This window comes from Trichechus manatus, unplaced genomic scaffold (assembly GCF_000243295.1).
Source record: "Trichechus manatus latirostris isolate Lorelei unplaced genomic scaffold, TriManLat1.0 scaffold00027, whole genome shotgun sequence".
Lineage (NCBI taxonomy): Eukaryota > Metazoa > Chordata > Mammalia > Sirenia > Trichechidae > Trichechus > Trichechus manatus.
This window is the reverse complement of record NW_004443963.1, coordinates 16,009,108-16,025,700: the sequence shown is the minus strand read 5'-3', so window position 1 is coordinate 16,025,700 and position 16,593 is coordinate 16,009,108. Positions and strand designations below refer to the sequence as shown.

General features: G+C 56.7%; 1 protein-coding gene across 1 annotated transcript; it reads right to left on the bottom strand.

The window, feature by feature from the left end:
- Positions 1 to 628: 628 nt before the first annotated feature.
- SH3BP1 (SH3 domain binding protein 1) lies at positions 629 to 15,056 on the bottom strand. The gene is made up of 18 exons (XM_004373837.2): positions 14,694 to 15,056; positions 13,444 to 13,486; positions 12,904 to 13,008; positions 11,203 to 11,279; positions 10,840 to 10,951; positions 10,672 to 10,748; positions 10,131 to 10,275; positions 9,507 to 9,575; positions 9,247 to 9,337; positions 8,660 to 8,805; positions 7,028 to 7,139; positions 6,570 to 6,651; positions 6,406 to 6,486; positions 5,560 to 5,676; positions 4,733 to 4,830; positions 4,214 to 4,403; positions 2,908 to 3,002; positions 629 to 1,456 (listed from the first exon to the last, which is right to left on the bottom strand). Exons 1-18 carry the CDS (start codon positions 14,750 to 14,752, stop codon positions 1,059 to 1,061), a joined length of 2,097 nt encoding a protein of 698 aa, XP_004373894.1. The 5' UTR covers positions 14,753 to 15,056; the 3' UTR covers positions 629 to 1,058.
- Positions 15,057 to 16,593: the final 1,537 nt, after the last annotated feature.

The following is a 16,593-nucleotide window of genomic DNA, read 5'->3' as shown; positions in this document are numbered from 1 at the left end:
GGCACACTGCAGGGTGGGGAAAACAACATTAGCAGCAGCCAACACTCATCGGGCACTTCTATGTGCCAAGGGTGGTGCTTTGGTCTGTACATGGAGTGTCTCATTTAATCCTCAAAAACACTTGTTGCTAGTTGCCATCTAGTTGATTCCGACTCATGGCGACCCCATGTGTGCAGAGCAGAACTGCTTCATAGGGTTTTCAAGGCTGTGACCTTTCAGAAGCAGATCACCAGGCCTGTTTCCTGAGGCACCTCTGGGTGGATTCGAACCGCCAACCTCTCGGCTAGTAATCGAACGCCTAGCCATTTGCGGCATCCAGGGACTCCTAGAACACCACCAAGAGGTGGAAACGCTTACATCGCCTCACAGATGAGAAAGCTGGGTCACCAAGAGCATAATAAGTAAGTTGCCTAGGATGTAGCTCCACGCCGTGTGACCTGGGCAGGCCACCTCTTTCTGAGCCTATCTCCTCCCCTGTAAAAAGAGGCAATGGTATCTACTTCACAGGGAGAAGATGAAATGGAAATGATGCATATAAAAGCACAGTGTGGTGCATCTTGTCAGTGCTAAAAACGATGGCGTGTTATTATTTCAGGCAGGAAGAAAGAAAGGAGGCAAAGAATCCATAATTGTTTCCCCTTTATGAAAATGGCTTCTTTATTTCAAGGACAGAAAATAAAACTATCATTTGGGCTGCTGCTCCAGTTTTGTCCAAAATAATTTATTTACCAGCCTTACAAAAAATACTTCGGCAAGAGAAAAATAAAAGTCCTGTGGGAGCAGGCAACCCTCTCTTTCCTTCTGGTGCTCCCCTGCCAGAGTGGGGAGTTGGGGGTGGGGCCCCCCAAGCCCAGGGTGGAGGAGGAGAAAGTCTGGAAGTGGGGGGGGCGCTGTCCTGAGTCCTCTTCGCCATGGGGGCCAGCCCAGCGGGGGTACCGAGGCACTTGTGGGCAAAGGCTGGAGGCCTTCACCCTTTGGGAGTGGCGAGTGCTGTGTCCTGGGAGGGCAAGGTGGGGAGGAAGGAGGTACCAGCGGCTGGTCAGGGAGCAGCCACGAGCTCAGTCAGTCTCTGAGGCGAGGCTCCTGGGCTGTGGCTGAGGGGGGACAGGTGGGGGAGTAGTGACTCTACCTATAGCCTCAGGGTCCTCTCCCTCCTCTGTGGCCACCCCCAGGTCCCCCTGCACAGGAATGCTTAAAGAGCCTGGGCTGGGGGAGGCTGGACCCGGGGAGGCTGGTGAACGCCGGCTCTGGCGCCGGGCAGGCTGGGGAGGCATGGGGGGCAACGGGGGTGGCACTGTGGGGGCCCGGAGGTTGCTGCCAACCAGCCGGCGGGGCAGAGCCTGGGGAGTCACAGAGCTGCCAGAACCAGGGGGCAGGGGTGGGGCTGGAGGGGAGGAGCGGTTGCTGGAGACCTGGGGGGGCGGCATGATGGGCCGGGCAGGTGCTGGGCGTTTGACTGTGGAGGAAGGAAAGGGGGAAGTTAAACACCCACATTGCCTGTGGTATATCCACCAAGCTCACTTCTGCCTCAGGACCTTTGTATCTGCCATACTTCCTGCCGGAAACACTGTTCTGTGGCTGCCTCCTCCTCATTCAGGTTTCTTTTCATGTCCCTTCACCCCTCAGAGTACCCCTCCAACCACCCTAGTTACAGTAGCCACCTCCCATACCCCAGTTTCTCTGTCACTCTCCAGTTTTGTTTTCTTCACATGACTTTTTACACTCTGAAATTATCTCATCAGTTCTTCTTTTGCTTGATTACTGCCTGTCTCCCTGACTAGAACGTAAGCCAAGTGAGGGCAGCTCAGGGGCTGCTGCCTGGCAGGGTGCTGGCACAGGGTAGGCCAGTCATGTTAGCTGAATAAATGAATGCTGCCATCCCCCTCCTTCATGACTCTTGGGTCTTGCTCACTCCTCTCAGAAGCCCACCAGAATGATCTGACCCAGCTCTCAAAAAGCTACCACACCGAGCCAAGCTGTGAGGTAGAGAGAGACAGGGTGGGGCCGGGAGTCTGGACTCTGGTCTCAGCTCTGCCTCCACTCACTGTGGGACCCGGGGTGAATCACTTGTCCCTGGAGCCTCAGTTTCCTCACCAGTAAGACAGGGAGGAAGACGCGACCTCCCAATACTGACATGAGGACCAGCCCAGGCGAAGCGGTGATAGCTCTTCCGGCACTTAAAGCACTGTGCTCAGGTGAGTGAATAATCTGCCGCACTCCCTCTTCCAGGAAGCATTCCCTGTTAGACTTCCTAGCTCCTGCTGATCCAGCGGCTCCTGTAGCTGCTCCATCTACTCGTGAGTCTACAGTGCACACCCAGGCCGAGAACGCCAATGCCTCAGGGCCCGGCCAGGAGCAGGTTATGACTAGCTACCTGAACCCTTGGCCTTCTCACCTGTCTGACTTTGGACCAAGTCAACAGGTGAGTGCACCAGAGGGGCTGAGAAGGCGCCAGGCTTCTTGCCACCTCCATCTCCGCCTCCCCTCCTTCATTGCCCTTTGAAGATTCTATCCTCTCTTCACTGTGTGATCTTTGGGCTTCTTGAGGACCAGACTCCAGTGTCCCTAACACTCACAATGGCTACCCTTTATCGAGCATTTACTACATGCCAGGTATGAGCCACGTGCTCTCCTTGTATCACTAATTCTCCAAACAGCCCTACAAGGTAAGTGAAGCTATTGTTTCCATTACACAGAGGAGAAAGCTGGGCCCAAAGTCACACAGCCAGGAAGGCAGAGGCAGAGCCGGCATCTGAACCCAAAATGCCAGGTGGTGAATCCTGAGCCCTTAACCACCTTGATTCCTGGGCCTCCTGGCTGGGCTATAAATATGGGGTGATTTGGGACTGCCCACCCCCTCTCCCTGCCTGCCCTCTGTTCCCCCAGCCCTTCCCACAGCCAACTCACCCCTCCGAGTCACGTCCTCTGCTGGGGCAGCTGCCTCTGGGGCGCTCCTGTTGACCTTGGGGGAGGCTGGTCTGGGGGGCGCCTCGGACTCTGTCCTGCCCAGGGAAGGGGAGGGTCAGGTCAGGTCAGGCTTGGCCATCCCCTAGGGGTCTCCAGGCGGAGTTTGGGTCCTCCCAGGACTTGTTCCCCACTGCCTTGTGGCTGTGCCTGGGATCTGTTCCCAGGCTTGGCCCCCTGGGAGGACACTTTTGGAATTAGCCACGGTTTGCATCCACTGAGTCCCTGGTCGCTCTGTGACCCTGAGACAGTGTCCATGGTCCTCCGTGAGCCAAGAGGGCTCCCCGCCTACCCAGTAGGTAGGGCCAGGATGGGGCCAGGATGGGAAGTAGAAAGCAGGGCCTCGGCTCTCGGCCTCCACGTGATCTAGAAGCCAGAGTGGGTGAGGAGCAGAAGGGAGTCCATGTAGTCATTCATTCCTCACTTCTTCCAGGCCTCTGCTCAGTTGTCACCAAGTCAGGCAGGCCGTTCCTGACCCTGCAGTGAAGTGGTTCTCTGTCTATCCCCTTATCTGGCTTCACTTGCTTTTACAGCCTTCTCTCCACTACCTGGAGCCCTGGTGGTGCAGTAGTTAAGAGCTTGGCAGCTAACCAAAAGGTCAGCAGTTTGAATCCTCCAGCTGCTCCTTGGAAACCCTATGGGGCAGTTCTACCCTGTCCTACAGGGTCGCTATGAGTCAGAATCAATTCGATGGCAGTGGGTTTGTGTTTTGTTCTCTACTACCTGACCTTACACTACGTGTTCATCAGTGTATTTGTTTCTTACCTATCTCTCTTGCCCCCTGGAAGGCAAGTTCTAAGGGCAGCGTTTGTTTGTCTTGCTTGTCTGAGGAAATTCATGGTTTGAGCACCAGCAGTCTGCAGTAGAGTGAACAACACCTGCCTCGTATGGAGGCCACACGATCTACACAGCCCTTCCTTCCAGACTGAAAGGAACAAATGGAAGACTAGAAGGATTTCTATATCCCAGAATGAGAATCTCCTTATTTCCCTAAATGCCAGGGCCTAAAACACTGCCTGGCACGTAGTAGATGCTTGGTAAACAGTCATTCAACAAATGAGGGAACAAGTCAGAGGCTGGGAGGAATAGCACCTCTGAGTCTTCATTCTGCTGGGAGACCTGGTCTTTGGGATAAAAATATCAACAATTATATCTCCTAAAATGCAATTGGCAGTCCTGAGAGATGGTGCCTCAAGGCTGGGGGCCTACGGGGTCAGGCCAGGGGCCATTCAGATCCCTTAGTTCTCACCTTTCCTTAGTAGCTACTGAGGCGGGGGTCGGGGCTGGGGCTGGAGCCAGAGCTGGAGCCAGAGCTGGAGCCAGGGTGGTGGCCGGGGTGGGCACAGCAACGGCTGGAAGTTCCTCAGAGGCCGGCCTGTTGCTGACCTTGTCCTGGGGGGCAAGGGCTGAGAACAGGCCTGATATGTTGAAGTTGATGTCTAGAGATAGGAGGGAGTATGTTTTAACTTCCAGAGCCTTTTCCAGCCTCCCACCTCAGCCAGAAGCAGGGCCACATACCCTTTCCCCTGAAATTATTCAGACCATATTTTGCCTTTCCACTCTCACGTGAGCCTTAATCAATCCCACAAAGCAGGTGGTAGCATCCCCATTTTACAGAGGAGAAACTGAGGCTCAGAGTGGAGAAGCAATTTCCTCAGATCTCAGGGTGAGTTCATGGGGCTGCCAGGAATTGAACCTGAGTCTGCAGGGCACTGAGGTGGGCAGAGGAAGGGCACAATGGGGCCATTCACAAAGCCAGGAGCTTTACCTCCAGGGAAGAGGGTGTCTGCATTCTGTATCAGAGCCTCGACCACGCCCACCACCTGGATAGAAGACACTGAGGCTGCATCTAGCTGAGCCTGGTCCCTGGGACAAAAAGGGAAAGAAATTGAGTCATCCATTTGGCAAACTTGTAGTGACCCCCAACTCTTGTTTGGCCCTGTGCCGGACACTGGGGACACAAGGATGAATCCCACAAGAGTCCTTGTTCTCAAAATGCTCACAGACCACCAGTTGATGGCAAATTTGTTGCTCACATGCCACACTTCCCCATTCTTTACCCATGACAGGCATCACTAGTCTATCATGGCACTCTTCTCCTCACAGTTCTCAGCTCTAGGCAGCCCCTACCAATCATCTACGCTCAGCACATGAAATGAAATATCTTTGCCATCTATGGCCAGATGAATAATAATGACCCTTCACGTATCACGGTGCTTTACAGTTGATAAAATATTTCCCCAGCCATTATCTAATCATCAAAGCAAACACCCTCAAAGCTTGTGTAATTGCTCCCCATTTCACAGATGAGAAAATGGAGGTCCAGAGAGTGATTCTCCCAGGCCCATCTCTGGAAGGTGGAATGGAGAGCTAGAACCAGATCTCGGGGCTCTCAGGCCCCTGCACCAGGCTGCCAAGCACCCCTTGATGCTGTTACCCAGCATGCCCATTCCAAAGCCCTTTGGGGTCCTCATGCCACCTGGAGAATAGGAACTGCTGGGGAAACCGAGGCCCAGGGGGACAATAAGCAGCAGGAGATTGGGGTGGGGGCTGCCTCTCTCCTCCGCCACCTTACCCCAGCCTGTGGCCCCTCACCCTTCTTTCTCTGGCGGCCACAGCAGGTTGGGCCCCAGGACGATGGCGATGTTGCTGGGTGTCATCTTGTTCACCTCCTGCTCCTCAGCCAGCCGGGCCAGGAACTTCATCAGGTACCTAGGGGATGGATGGTGGACTTGGGTCAGGTCACAGCATCTTGGGCCACGAATGCCCTACCCAGGGGTCTGAGAATTTCCGAGCCCAGGGCTTCTGGAGTGGGAAAGACACTGCTGGATGACATCACACAGGATGGCTTTTAAATATTTAATAGTTAACTTAGCTGATCTACTGAGCGCCAACTATGTGTCAGGCACTGAGCTAAGCCGGGAATCCTCACAGCCACTGTATGGGGCAGGGACTGCTCTGATCCACAGTTTCCAGATGGGGATGCTGAAGCACAGAGAGGTTAAGTCACCTGCCCAGGCCACGCAGGGGCAGAGGTGGGGCTTGAAGCCAGGCGGTCTGGCTTTAAAGGCTCAAGGTACATGTTTATTCCAACAACTAGTATAAAAAAATACGACTAGCACATCAAAGGTGTGTTTTCAGGAATAGTGCTCAGGACGATGCTAAAGGAAGTTCAAAGAGCGAGTCCATTTAAATCAGATATTTCAGAAAGTGATAGTAAAAAAGGGCTACAGACATGGCAGAAGTTTGGGGTGCCCTGTCCTGCCCAACTCCCAACTGCCTTACAAATAGGAAACTAAGCCCCAAGGGGCACTGAGGTCTACCTCAGATCATGCAGCATGGGATGGCAGGGCCAGGACTCAAACCCAGGGCCCCAGGTCCTACTGGGCTTTGGCCCCGGCAGAGGGCTGAGGGGGGAGGTGGGCTTGGGCTCGGGCTCACCTGAGGTTGCTGAGGTTCTCGTAGGGGAGGCGGCTGCATACCTTTCGGAGGGCCTCCAACCGGGCCCCTGGCTCCTTCAGGCTGAGGACGGGGAGAGACATGGTGAGCCAAGCCTAGGGCCACAGCCTCCTCCTTTCTGTCCTCCCTGCCTTCCACATCCTAACCTGGCTGCCCTCATCCAATCATCATAGAGGTCAAAGGTCATCAGGGGCTCTGGCAGCTCCCGCAGATAGGACTTGAGGGCACCTGAAGGGGAAGAGGAGGAGGTCAGAGACAACCCCCCAGCCTTCCCCCCGACTCCCGGTCCCTAGCTCTCTCCATCTGAAAGGAACCTCTAGCCCTTGTTCACACTAAAGTGTCTAGGTCTGATCATTTCCTTGGGCCACAGCCCCCTCTGAGGAAATGATGAAGGCTAGCGATCTTGTCCCCAGAAAGACGTACACACACAGTTTCAAAATAACGTTGGGGGTTCAGCATGGACCCTATCTTAAGAAAGAACTCCTGTGTCTGTTCCAGTGTCTTCTTAGCAGAACACCAGGCTGTAAGCCAAGCCACCCTGGGGTCATTTCTGGTAGCTGTGGGGAAGCCCCCCACTCTCCCCAGGGTTCCTCGGAACAGGCACCTGCTACGGCGTGGGGGTCAGAGCAGAACTCCCCCAGGCTGCAGGGGTCCGAGGCCATCGTCTGCTTGAGGCGCTTCAGCACTGAGGCCCCAGCGGCCAGGCGGAAGAGGCCCTGGGTGGGAGAGGAAGCAAGTGGGTGCCACAGAGGAGGGGGCAGGCACTCTGGCTGGGAGGCCCTGGCTTGCTCATGGTCTGGGGGGGGGTTACTGGCTCTCTCTGGGCCTCAGTGTCCCCCTGGTCTGTGGGCAGAGTGGCCACCACAGTGTCTATGGATCCTTCAACTCCACGGTCTAGAATCCTGAGCAAAGTCCAGGGTGGGAAGTCCAGGAGGAGCTGGCGGAAGGAGATCCAAGAAAAGCCTAAGTCTGCCTCCGAGTATTTTCTGCTTCCTAAGGTCCATCCTCAGGGAGTCCCTGGGTGGCGCACCCGCGCTTGCTGTTAACCAAAAGGTTGGTGGTTCGAGTCTACCCAGAGGCCCCTTGGCAGAAAGCCCTGGTGATCTACTTCTGAACAATCAGCCATTGAAAACCGTATGGAGCTCAGCTCCAGTCTGACACACACGGAGTCACCATGAATAGGAATGGCAACAGGCTTGGTTTTTGGTTTGCCTGTTATGGATTGAATTGTGTCCCCAAAAATATGTGCTGTAAATCCTAACTCCTGTAGGTATAATCCCATTTGGGAATGGGTTTTCTTTGTTATGTTAATGAGACAGTATTCGTGTAGGGCGTGTCTTAAATCAATCTCTTTTGAGATATAAAAGAGATTCAACAAGCAAGCAAGCGAGCAGAGAGAGGGGAAGATAGATGCCATGTCACACGAAGATCACCAAGAAGCCAAGGAATAGAAGCTGAAGAGACAAGGACCTTCCTCCAGAGCTGACAGAGAGGGAAAGCCTTCCCCAGACACAGCGCCCTGAATTTGGACTTCTAGCCTCCTAAACTGTGAGAGAATAAATTTCTGTTTGTTAAAGCCACCCACTTGTGGTATTTCTGTTATAGGAGCACTAGGTAACTGTGACAAGGTCCATCCTCAGGAAAGGCATGGATGCGCTAACAACTGAAGATGCCAAGGACCGGGGGACCGGTAGGTTGCAGTGGCTGCCCTCTGGAGACACTGGTTCCAACACCACCTTCTCATGTGACTCTGGGCACATCTACCGCTTGGCTTCTGTCTCCCCCTCGTAAAAGGGAGCCAGTGAGGGCTCTCTCTAAGGTCACTTGGGTAATTAAATAGAGCAACTAATGCCAAGGGCATAGAGCACAGTGCCGGGCACACATGAGCAACATTAAGAGGGAAACCAGTTGCCACAGAGTTGATTCCGACTCGCGGCAACTCCAGGTACGTAAGTGTAGAACTGCTCCACAGGGTTTTCAATGGTTGTGATCTTTGGGAAGCAGATCACCAGGCTTTTCTTCTGAGGTACCTCTGGGAGGATTCGAACTGCCAACTTCTCAGTTAATAGCTGAGCGCTTAACCATTTGCACCAACCAGGGACTCCTCAGAGGGAGCTAGTGTCAATTCAGCAGCAGGAGGCCAGGCTTTCTCCCCGGTCCTGTGCTCTAACGGTGGAATTACAGGCACCAGGGCAGGGTGGCATGTAGGAGGTCTGTGACAGAATGGGGGCCCCACCTCTTCCTTCATGCCCTCAGAAAGCAGCATCACGACGCAGGCTTCGATGGGCAGGGCGATGTCCCGGCCCTGCTCCTGCAGGTGGATTCCCAGCGACACCCCATACACCCTGGAGAAGGGGGCGGCCATCATCGAGGGGGAGGGGTCTGCAGGGATGAGATAGATCAGCGGCCCAGGGTCCTCCCACCCCTGGACAGCCAGGCCAGGGCATACAGGAGCACCCCCAGATATTCTCAAGGGACCATTGCTTTGGCCAAAGTACCACTTCCCACCCAACCATTCCTGCCACACACCCTAAAATCATCCCATGTATCTCCTGAATCTGTCCACCTCCACTGTGTCTGCCCGTGTCCTGTCCTCCGTCACCTCCCTTCTGCTTCCTAACAAGTCTCTGGCTCCAGTCCTGTTCCCTTCCTTCCATCCTCACACAGCAGCCAGAACAATCTCTCCATCACAAACCTAATCCAGCCCTCCCCTGCTCAGAACCACCCATGGCTCCCTAGTGCCCCTCAGGAGGAAGTCCAAGCTTCTAACCACACCCTGCGCAGGGCAGAATGGGGTGCACGTCAGCCCGTCTAAGTTCATACCTGCTTGGCTATGGTTCTCCCTCAGCTCAGCCAGGGCTGTGTCCAAGGAGCTCAGGGACTTGCGATGGTAGTCAGCCTGTATCTCCAGGATCTATGGGGACCAGGGGACACCCCCAGGGGAAGGCAAGGGAAGCTGAGCCTCCTCTCCCAGAGCCTAGGAGAGCAGACACCTCCCTGCCAACATCTCAAAGAGGGTCGTAATTGTCCTCGGCTCTGGCATCCACCCCCTGAGCTCTGGATGGCCCTGGTCTTAGACTTACGTGGATGAAGTAGTTGGCATATGTGTCCTCCTTGGTGGCAAAGTGGTACAAGTCAGCCAAGTATTCATCCTTGCGGGAGAGAGAAAAGGGCTTACACTGTGAGGCTGGGGTCCCGGAGGGGGAACTGAGGCTTGGAGGGGTTGGTGGCTTGTACAAGGTCACATAGCTGGTACACGAGCTCTGCCCTCTCTGCCAAGTTTTTTACTTAGGGCTGGCCCACAGAAACCCCTTCAAACGTTCTTGAGAGCTTTGACGGCTTCTAGCCCTCGCTTCTGTGTCCCCATATCCTTACCACAGTGCCTTGCATTATCTACTCTTCATTCATTCACTCACTCAGCAAACACCATTCATTCATTCACTTAGCAAACACACTGAGGCTCTGGTGGACAGACCAAGTCCCTCCAAGGTGTTATGCCTGCCGTGTAGACAGAAGAGGCTACGAGGTAACAGCTAAGTACATGGACCCTGGAGTCTGACAGCCTGGATTCAAATCATGGTTCTGCTGCCTCCCATGTGGCCTTGGGAAGGTCACATCATCTCTGAGCTTCAGTTTTCTCACCTGTGAAATGGGGACAGTCACCACCCCTGCCACACCCCATCCAGGGAGCCCCCAGTGCCCCTCACCTTGCACTGCTCCACCTTCCTCTTCAGCTCCTCCTCTTCCTCCTTCAGGGTCTCCACCTTGTTGGCCGTGGTGATGTGGCTGTAACTGCCCGGTACGCCTCCTAGGACTTGACCACCACCTGAGTTCTTGGCTGCCTGACTGAGCCTGGGGACAGTCCCAAAGTGGGGTGGTCACTAGCCAGAGCCCAGTGCCCCCTCCACATGCCTGAGAACACAGATTCTGGGGTTTGTAGACAGTCCCACTGGCCTTGGCCCAGCCCGGGTCATAAGTGCTCTGGGGCGCCCCCGGGGTGGCAGGCTTGGTGACCACAGCCACTCAGCTCCTGAGTGGAGGATGGGGCCCTCCCACCACAGGGATCCCAGAGGATGGTTTATGGCTATCCTAGGCATTGGGGCTACCCCCAGCACCAGCTGGCATAACTCCTGTGTACCCTCAGCACGTGTTCCCACGGATCAGACACGTGCACAAGTACACACACTGCAGTGGTGTGAGGAAGGGCTGATGGAGGTGCGGACCCCACCCAGCGGCTGTGGCTCCTACCTGCTCTTGAGGGTGTTCCAGTCGGACACCAGCTTCTGCAGGCTTTTCTTGCGCTTAAGAATGGCTGGCAGCTCCTCCTGGGGGCAGACATGAGGGAGGGCTCAGTGGCTGGGGGAGGCAGGTGCTAGAGGCTGAGAAAGCTGGAGGCTGGGGCGGGGGGCAGGTCACCTCACTCAGTCTGCTGAGCGGCTGTAGGACATCCTTCTCCAGGGCCATCTCAAACTCGGCCACGATGCAGGCCAGCTGGTTCTGGATGACACAGCTCATTTCCAAAGCCTTCCTGTGGGGCATAGCACCCAGTGGGCCCAGGCCCTTGTCCCATTTGGAACACTCGGTGGGGCCCTACTCCCCATTACCTCCTGCCCCTCCTGTCTTTGCTCTGTCTTCACTGAGCCACCCTCTCTGGCCTGGACCCTATCCCCAGCCTGGTCACCCCTCCAGCCTGGTCACACTTGCTGATCTGGACCTCCTCTCATCCAGATCCCTTCTTGGTATCCCCAGGTAGAGGCCAGGCCCCTGCCCTGTGCTTACCCCATGCTGGAGTCAGGGTCCAGCTCCTTGAAGCTCTCAGCCATTGCAGCAGACAGAGCCATGAGGGGCAGCTTCTTCTGCAGGGGGTGGGGGGGCAGGGTCGGCATGAACGGGAGCACGTGTGTGTCCACGTGTGCACTCACCTGTTCAGCCTCCCTCCACCCTACCCAAGCACCCAGCAAGCCCCTTGAAGATAGAGACCCACGGGAGGCACTGGGCATGGGCGGGGGAGAAGGGAACCTAGGAGGGCCACAGTCCCGGGGGTGGGGTGGGGAGTGGAAACAGCATGGTGACAAGGCATGGTGGGAGTGACATCTCCCCATGATGGTGTACAAAGCCCCTATCAGTCTGGGGTCCCCTTTCCTCCTCCCAAACAAATACACAAACAAAAAAAACAATCAGCTGCTGTGGAGTTGACTCTGACTCATGGCAACCCCATATATGGCAGAGTAGAACTGTGCTCCATAGGGTTTTCAGAGGCTGATTTTTGGGAAGTAGACTGCCACGCCTTTCTTCCAAGGTGCCTCTGGGTGGACTCGAACTGCCAACCTTTTGGTTAGTAGCAGAGCATGTTAACCATTTGCATTACCCAGGGACTCCCTTCCTCTTCCTTGCTAAACCAAAACCAAACTCACGGCTGTTGAGTCAATTCTGACTCACAGTGACCCTACAGGACAGAATAGAACTGCCCCATAGAGTTTCCAAGGAGCAGCTGGTGGATTCGAACTGCTGACCTCTTGGTTAGCAGCCGAACTCTTACCCACTGTGCCACCAGGGCTCCTTCCTCCTCCCAGAAGTCACTTACTGGGCAGGGAAGAATGAGCAAGCCTCGTCCCAGATGGCAGATTGAGATCAGAGAGGGCAGGGAGCTGGCCCAGGGTCACAGAGTGGAGGGAGAACAGAGGAACTAGGAACTCACCTGGCCTCGGGGCTCCCTCCCCTGGCTTGGGCGTATATGGCTGACCTGGCCACTGCTGCGCTCAAAACCCTCCCTGGCTTCCCACTAACCCTGCACTTCCTCCCCAGTGCTCTAGCCAACGTGAAGTGTTGACTGATTCCAAAACATGTCCCATACTGTCCAACCCAGATCAGAGAGTCCAGGGTTCAAATCCCAGCTTTGACACTTCCTAGCTGTGGGACCTTGGGCAAGTAACTTTAACTCTTTAAGCCTGTTTCCTCGTTTCTGAAACAGGGCTGGCTAATAAAGGTAGCCCTCTCCTCAGGCTCTTGCAGGATTGAGGCGATGCACGAACACAGTTTAGCAACAGTCTAACAGTAATAGGTCAATAAATGCTGGCTGTTGATTAATATTAGCGACTATTACTCAAAATCCAGCCCAAATGTCACTTCTTCCAGGAAGCCCTCCCAGCTGCTCCAATTGAGAGAGCCAGCTCTGGGGGCTGATTGAACAGACAAGTTCAGGTGCTGTCAGAGGCCTGGCCTTGGCTCATGGGGGTTGGTGCAGTGGAAGGCGGGGTCAAGAAGGGACTGCGGGAAGAGGTAGGATCCCAGGAGTGAAGTCCCCAAAGAGCCCTGGGACAATAGCCTCTACCCTCTCAGTGCCTTTGGCTCTGCCTGGCAGGGACACCCCAGCCCTCATCTCACTCCCCCATTGGACAGAGGGGACATGGCTTACTTCAGCAGTGTGATGCAGACACAGGTCTCCCTCCCTGTCTCCTCCTCCCTGGTACCCCTACTCACCACCCGCTTGTCCATGTCTGCTCCACTCTGGCCCTGCAGACAGGCTTGCAGCCGTTTGTGGACATTGTGGGATGCTCGCTTGGCTGGCTCCAGCCGCTGCTCCACCTGGGAGAGGGTGCAAGGGGCTATGAATCACGAGAGGTTGTGGTCCCCTACCACCTCTGTTGGTGGTGCTGTCAAGTCGATTTTTGACTCCTATCAACCTTGTGTATTACAAAGTAGAACTGCCCCATAGAGTTTTGTAGGCTATAATCTTTACCAGAGCAGATTGCCAGGTCTTTCTTACATGGAGCGGCTGGGTGGGTTCGAACTGCCAACCTTTGGTTAGCAGCTGAGCACTTAGCTGTTGCGTCACCAGGGCGCCTTCCACCTCCATTGCCTTATTCTTTTCCAGAGCAGGAATCACCTTTTCCTTCCCTCCTCCTGGGGACCCAGGGCCAACAGCCTGGGGAACGACTCCACCCAGGCCCCCAAGTGGCCTCCCCCTGCTGACAGCTGCTCAGACCTGCCCTCCCACCCGCTGCCCGCCTGGACATGTACCTGCAGCAAGTCCTCACCAAGGAACTCGGCTGTTTCCGGGGTGCTGTGGGAAAGAGAGAGCTTCTGCTGGGCTGGCCCAGGTTAGGGGCCCCCTGCTTCCCTCTGCCCCCCTAGCAGGGCACCTGGACCCCAGTTGCTTCCTGTGCCTCTCCCAGGTAGGGCCTGCCCTGGGCAGCCAGTCTGCCTCATCCCAGTCGGAGCACATTCCATGGGCGGGAATAGGATACCAGACCTTGTCCTCCTCCACCCAGGGCTGTGCCCTGAGAGAGGGTGGTAGAAACTGAAGGAGAGCCAGGGGAGCCACCCCAGGGCCCAGCTTTGGGACACAGGGCACACAGCCTCTCTCTTCTGCCCGTCCCCCAAATCCTCAGTGCACCCAGGGAGAGGCAGCATAGGCTGGCCCCAAGAACGGGAAGTGCTGAAGCTCAGATTCTTGGCCTGTCAGCCCCACAGGCCTCAGGACGGCACTGGCAGGCAGGCCGTCAGCCTGGCCCTGGCCTGGGACACATGGGGACACTGAGGCTCAGAGTAAGGCAGCCTGACTGCCAGGCTCACACGGGCATGAGACTAGAAGCAGGTCTCTGGACACCCAGCCCCACCCTGAGCCCAGAGAAGGGAACTCCTGATGCTTGGGGAAGAGGAGAGAAGGCAGGCCCTCAGAGGCTCCCCAAACTTCCGGCCTTCACTCCCCAGCTCAGGCCCTAAGGTAGGAACCCAGAGACCTGGGGATGGTTCCACCTGAGTCTGGGAAAAGCAGAAGCAAGATTGAGAAGCAGGAGGCCTTTGGGCTGGGGGTGGGGGGTGGAGCGACACAGTGGGGCAGGGGCAGACCCCTCCTCCTACCAGGCCAGGACCCATCTCCTCCCCTCCTCCAGGATCTGGGACCTTATCTCCCCTTCCTCCTCCCCTACCCAGCCACCAGAGATGGTTAACTGTTCCCATTGACCAGAGGGGACAAGTGAGGCCAGGGAGGATGGTCCCCTTAGAGGCTCATAGAGGCAGTAAGACCCAGCGTCCTCGGTCAGAACGCTTTTCACCCTGCACCCCCTCCGGTCAGAGGTGGGGGGCGCTCCTTCCCCCCAAGTCCCACGCCTGCCCGTCAGCGCTGCCTGGGAGGCGGGGGGAGGAGAAGAGCAGGGCTCTGGTGGGTGAGAGAGTGACTGTCCAGATGTCCTCAGCTTCCCCCACCCCCGGTGTTCCCCCACCCCCTAGTCCCCGCAGGTCCCGCGGAGGGGGGCGCTGGCACTCACCGTCCCAGGCTGCCCGTATGGGCCAGCTGCCGCATGCGATGCAGCTGCCTCTTCATCATCTTGGGGCCGGGCTGGGGGCTGCGGATCGGGGTGGGGGTCAAGGCGCAGCAGCCCCCGGCCCAGCCTGCCTCTGCCCGCAACGCCGCTGGGCCCGGATGGGTGGGCGGTGCGCTGCGCTTCCTGGGCCGCCGCTGCCGCCGCGCTCTCCCCTCCCCGCGCCGCCCGCGACTCCGCCCCCGGCCCCCAGGTCACTCCTCTCGCCAAGTTTGTTTGTTCGCTCTCCCCAGTCTTCCGGGCCCCCCACGACCCGTCCGGTCCCCCCGCGAGTGTCTGTCCAGCTGGCCGCCTGGCCGTCCGCAGGTTGTGGGTACGGCTCCTCCTCCCGCCCCGCCCCGGTGGCGGGAAGCAGGTAAGCCCGCTCCTGCCACCGCACCCCCGAGGCCTCCCAGGTTTCTGCCCCGCCCGCCTGCGTGTCCTGGGTATAACTAACCTTTGCACTCCCTAAAAGAGAAAGAGGTTTCCTTGCTTAGGAGGGGCAGGCCAACGACAGGCCTCTCCGACCGGCTCTGGCCCACCTGGGCCTGGGGACTCCCACCCTCAAAGGGCCTGTCTGTCACCCCTACGTCCTTGCTGCACGATTTGGCTGGACATTTTGGCGTCCTGGGGCCACCCTGTGCTGTGTGCCCCTGGACAAGCCCCTGGAGCTTGGGATTCAATGTTTCCAGTGACCTGATGGGCCAGCTGTCCTGCCCTGCCATTCTGAAATGGTCTCGAGACCCTGCTTGCTCTCGTTGCCCCTTTAAGGGGGGTGCATGCCACCCTGCAGCCACAGCAACCCCCACCGAGTGGTTTCCGGACACCTGCTGGCCTCGGCGCTGACCATTCCCTCCATCTGTAAAGACTTTTCCCTTCAAATTTTCTTTAGGCCCCGCGTTTCCTTCTTGGAAGGCAGTGATGGGTGCTGCTCTGATCTCCCCCCAAACTCAGTAACCGTGATCTCTTTGGCCCTCCACCCAGAACAGGGTTAGGCATACAGTAGGTGCTGCATGAATGCTAGTTGATACAAGACATGAGAGCCTTTGGGAGCAGCAGACTCTCCTTACCCTGAACCCCTGCATCCCTGGGGCATCGGGAGCCCCAGGGTGGGGACAGGGAGGGGTTATGGGGTGGTGGAGTCTGCCAAGCCCATTGCACTTTGCTTTGTCAAAGTTTCAGTTCAGTTCTAGAACTATTACTTGAGCACCTACTGGGTGTATGTGCCCAGGCAGTAGTATGAGTTTCTCCTCTTGGGCATACTGGGCACTTCTCAAAGGCTGGGCCTTGGCCCCAGACACCTGTGTTCTGAGGGCCCAGCCCAGGCCTGGCACATAGTGGGCACTGAATGCACCTGGCTATCCCTCTACTCTCACTGGGGAAGGCATGAGACGGAACCTACCAGCTGCTGCTGCTTGAGAGGTGCCTCCCAGATGGGAGCCCACCTGAGTGGGGACTCCTGGCAGGAAGCAAGGCCCCAGGATCCGGCGGATGCGGATCCTAGGCCAGGCTCCCTCCTCTCCCACCCAGAAGGCTGCTGGGCCAGTGAGGGAAGGCTGAGGGAGCCCCTGAGGGAGTTCTGGAAAGAGGGCCGGACCGGGGAATGCCTGGGTAGAGGGAGAAGCTGTCCTTCTCCAGATGCGTGGACACAGGAGTCCTGTGTAGAGCTGGCTTAAAATGCAGGGCTGGGATTTGGAACATTTAGGTTCTGGCCCTGGCCTCTCCACCTTCCCCAGTGGCCAGACCCCAGAACTTTGTTGTGGCTAAGTGTCCTGTGTCTCTGCAGTGGACACAATCTACCGTGAGCAGTGTTAGGAAGCAGAACACTCAAGCCAACAGTGGGACACCAGGCACCCTACCCCCACCT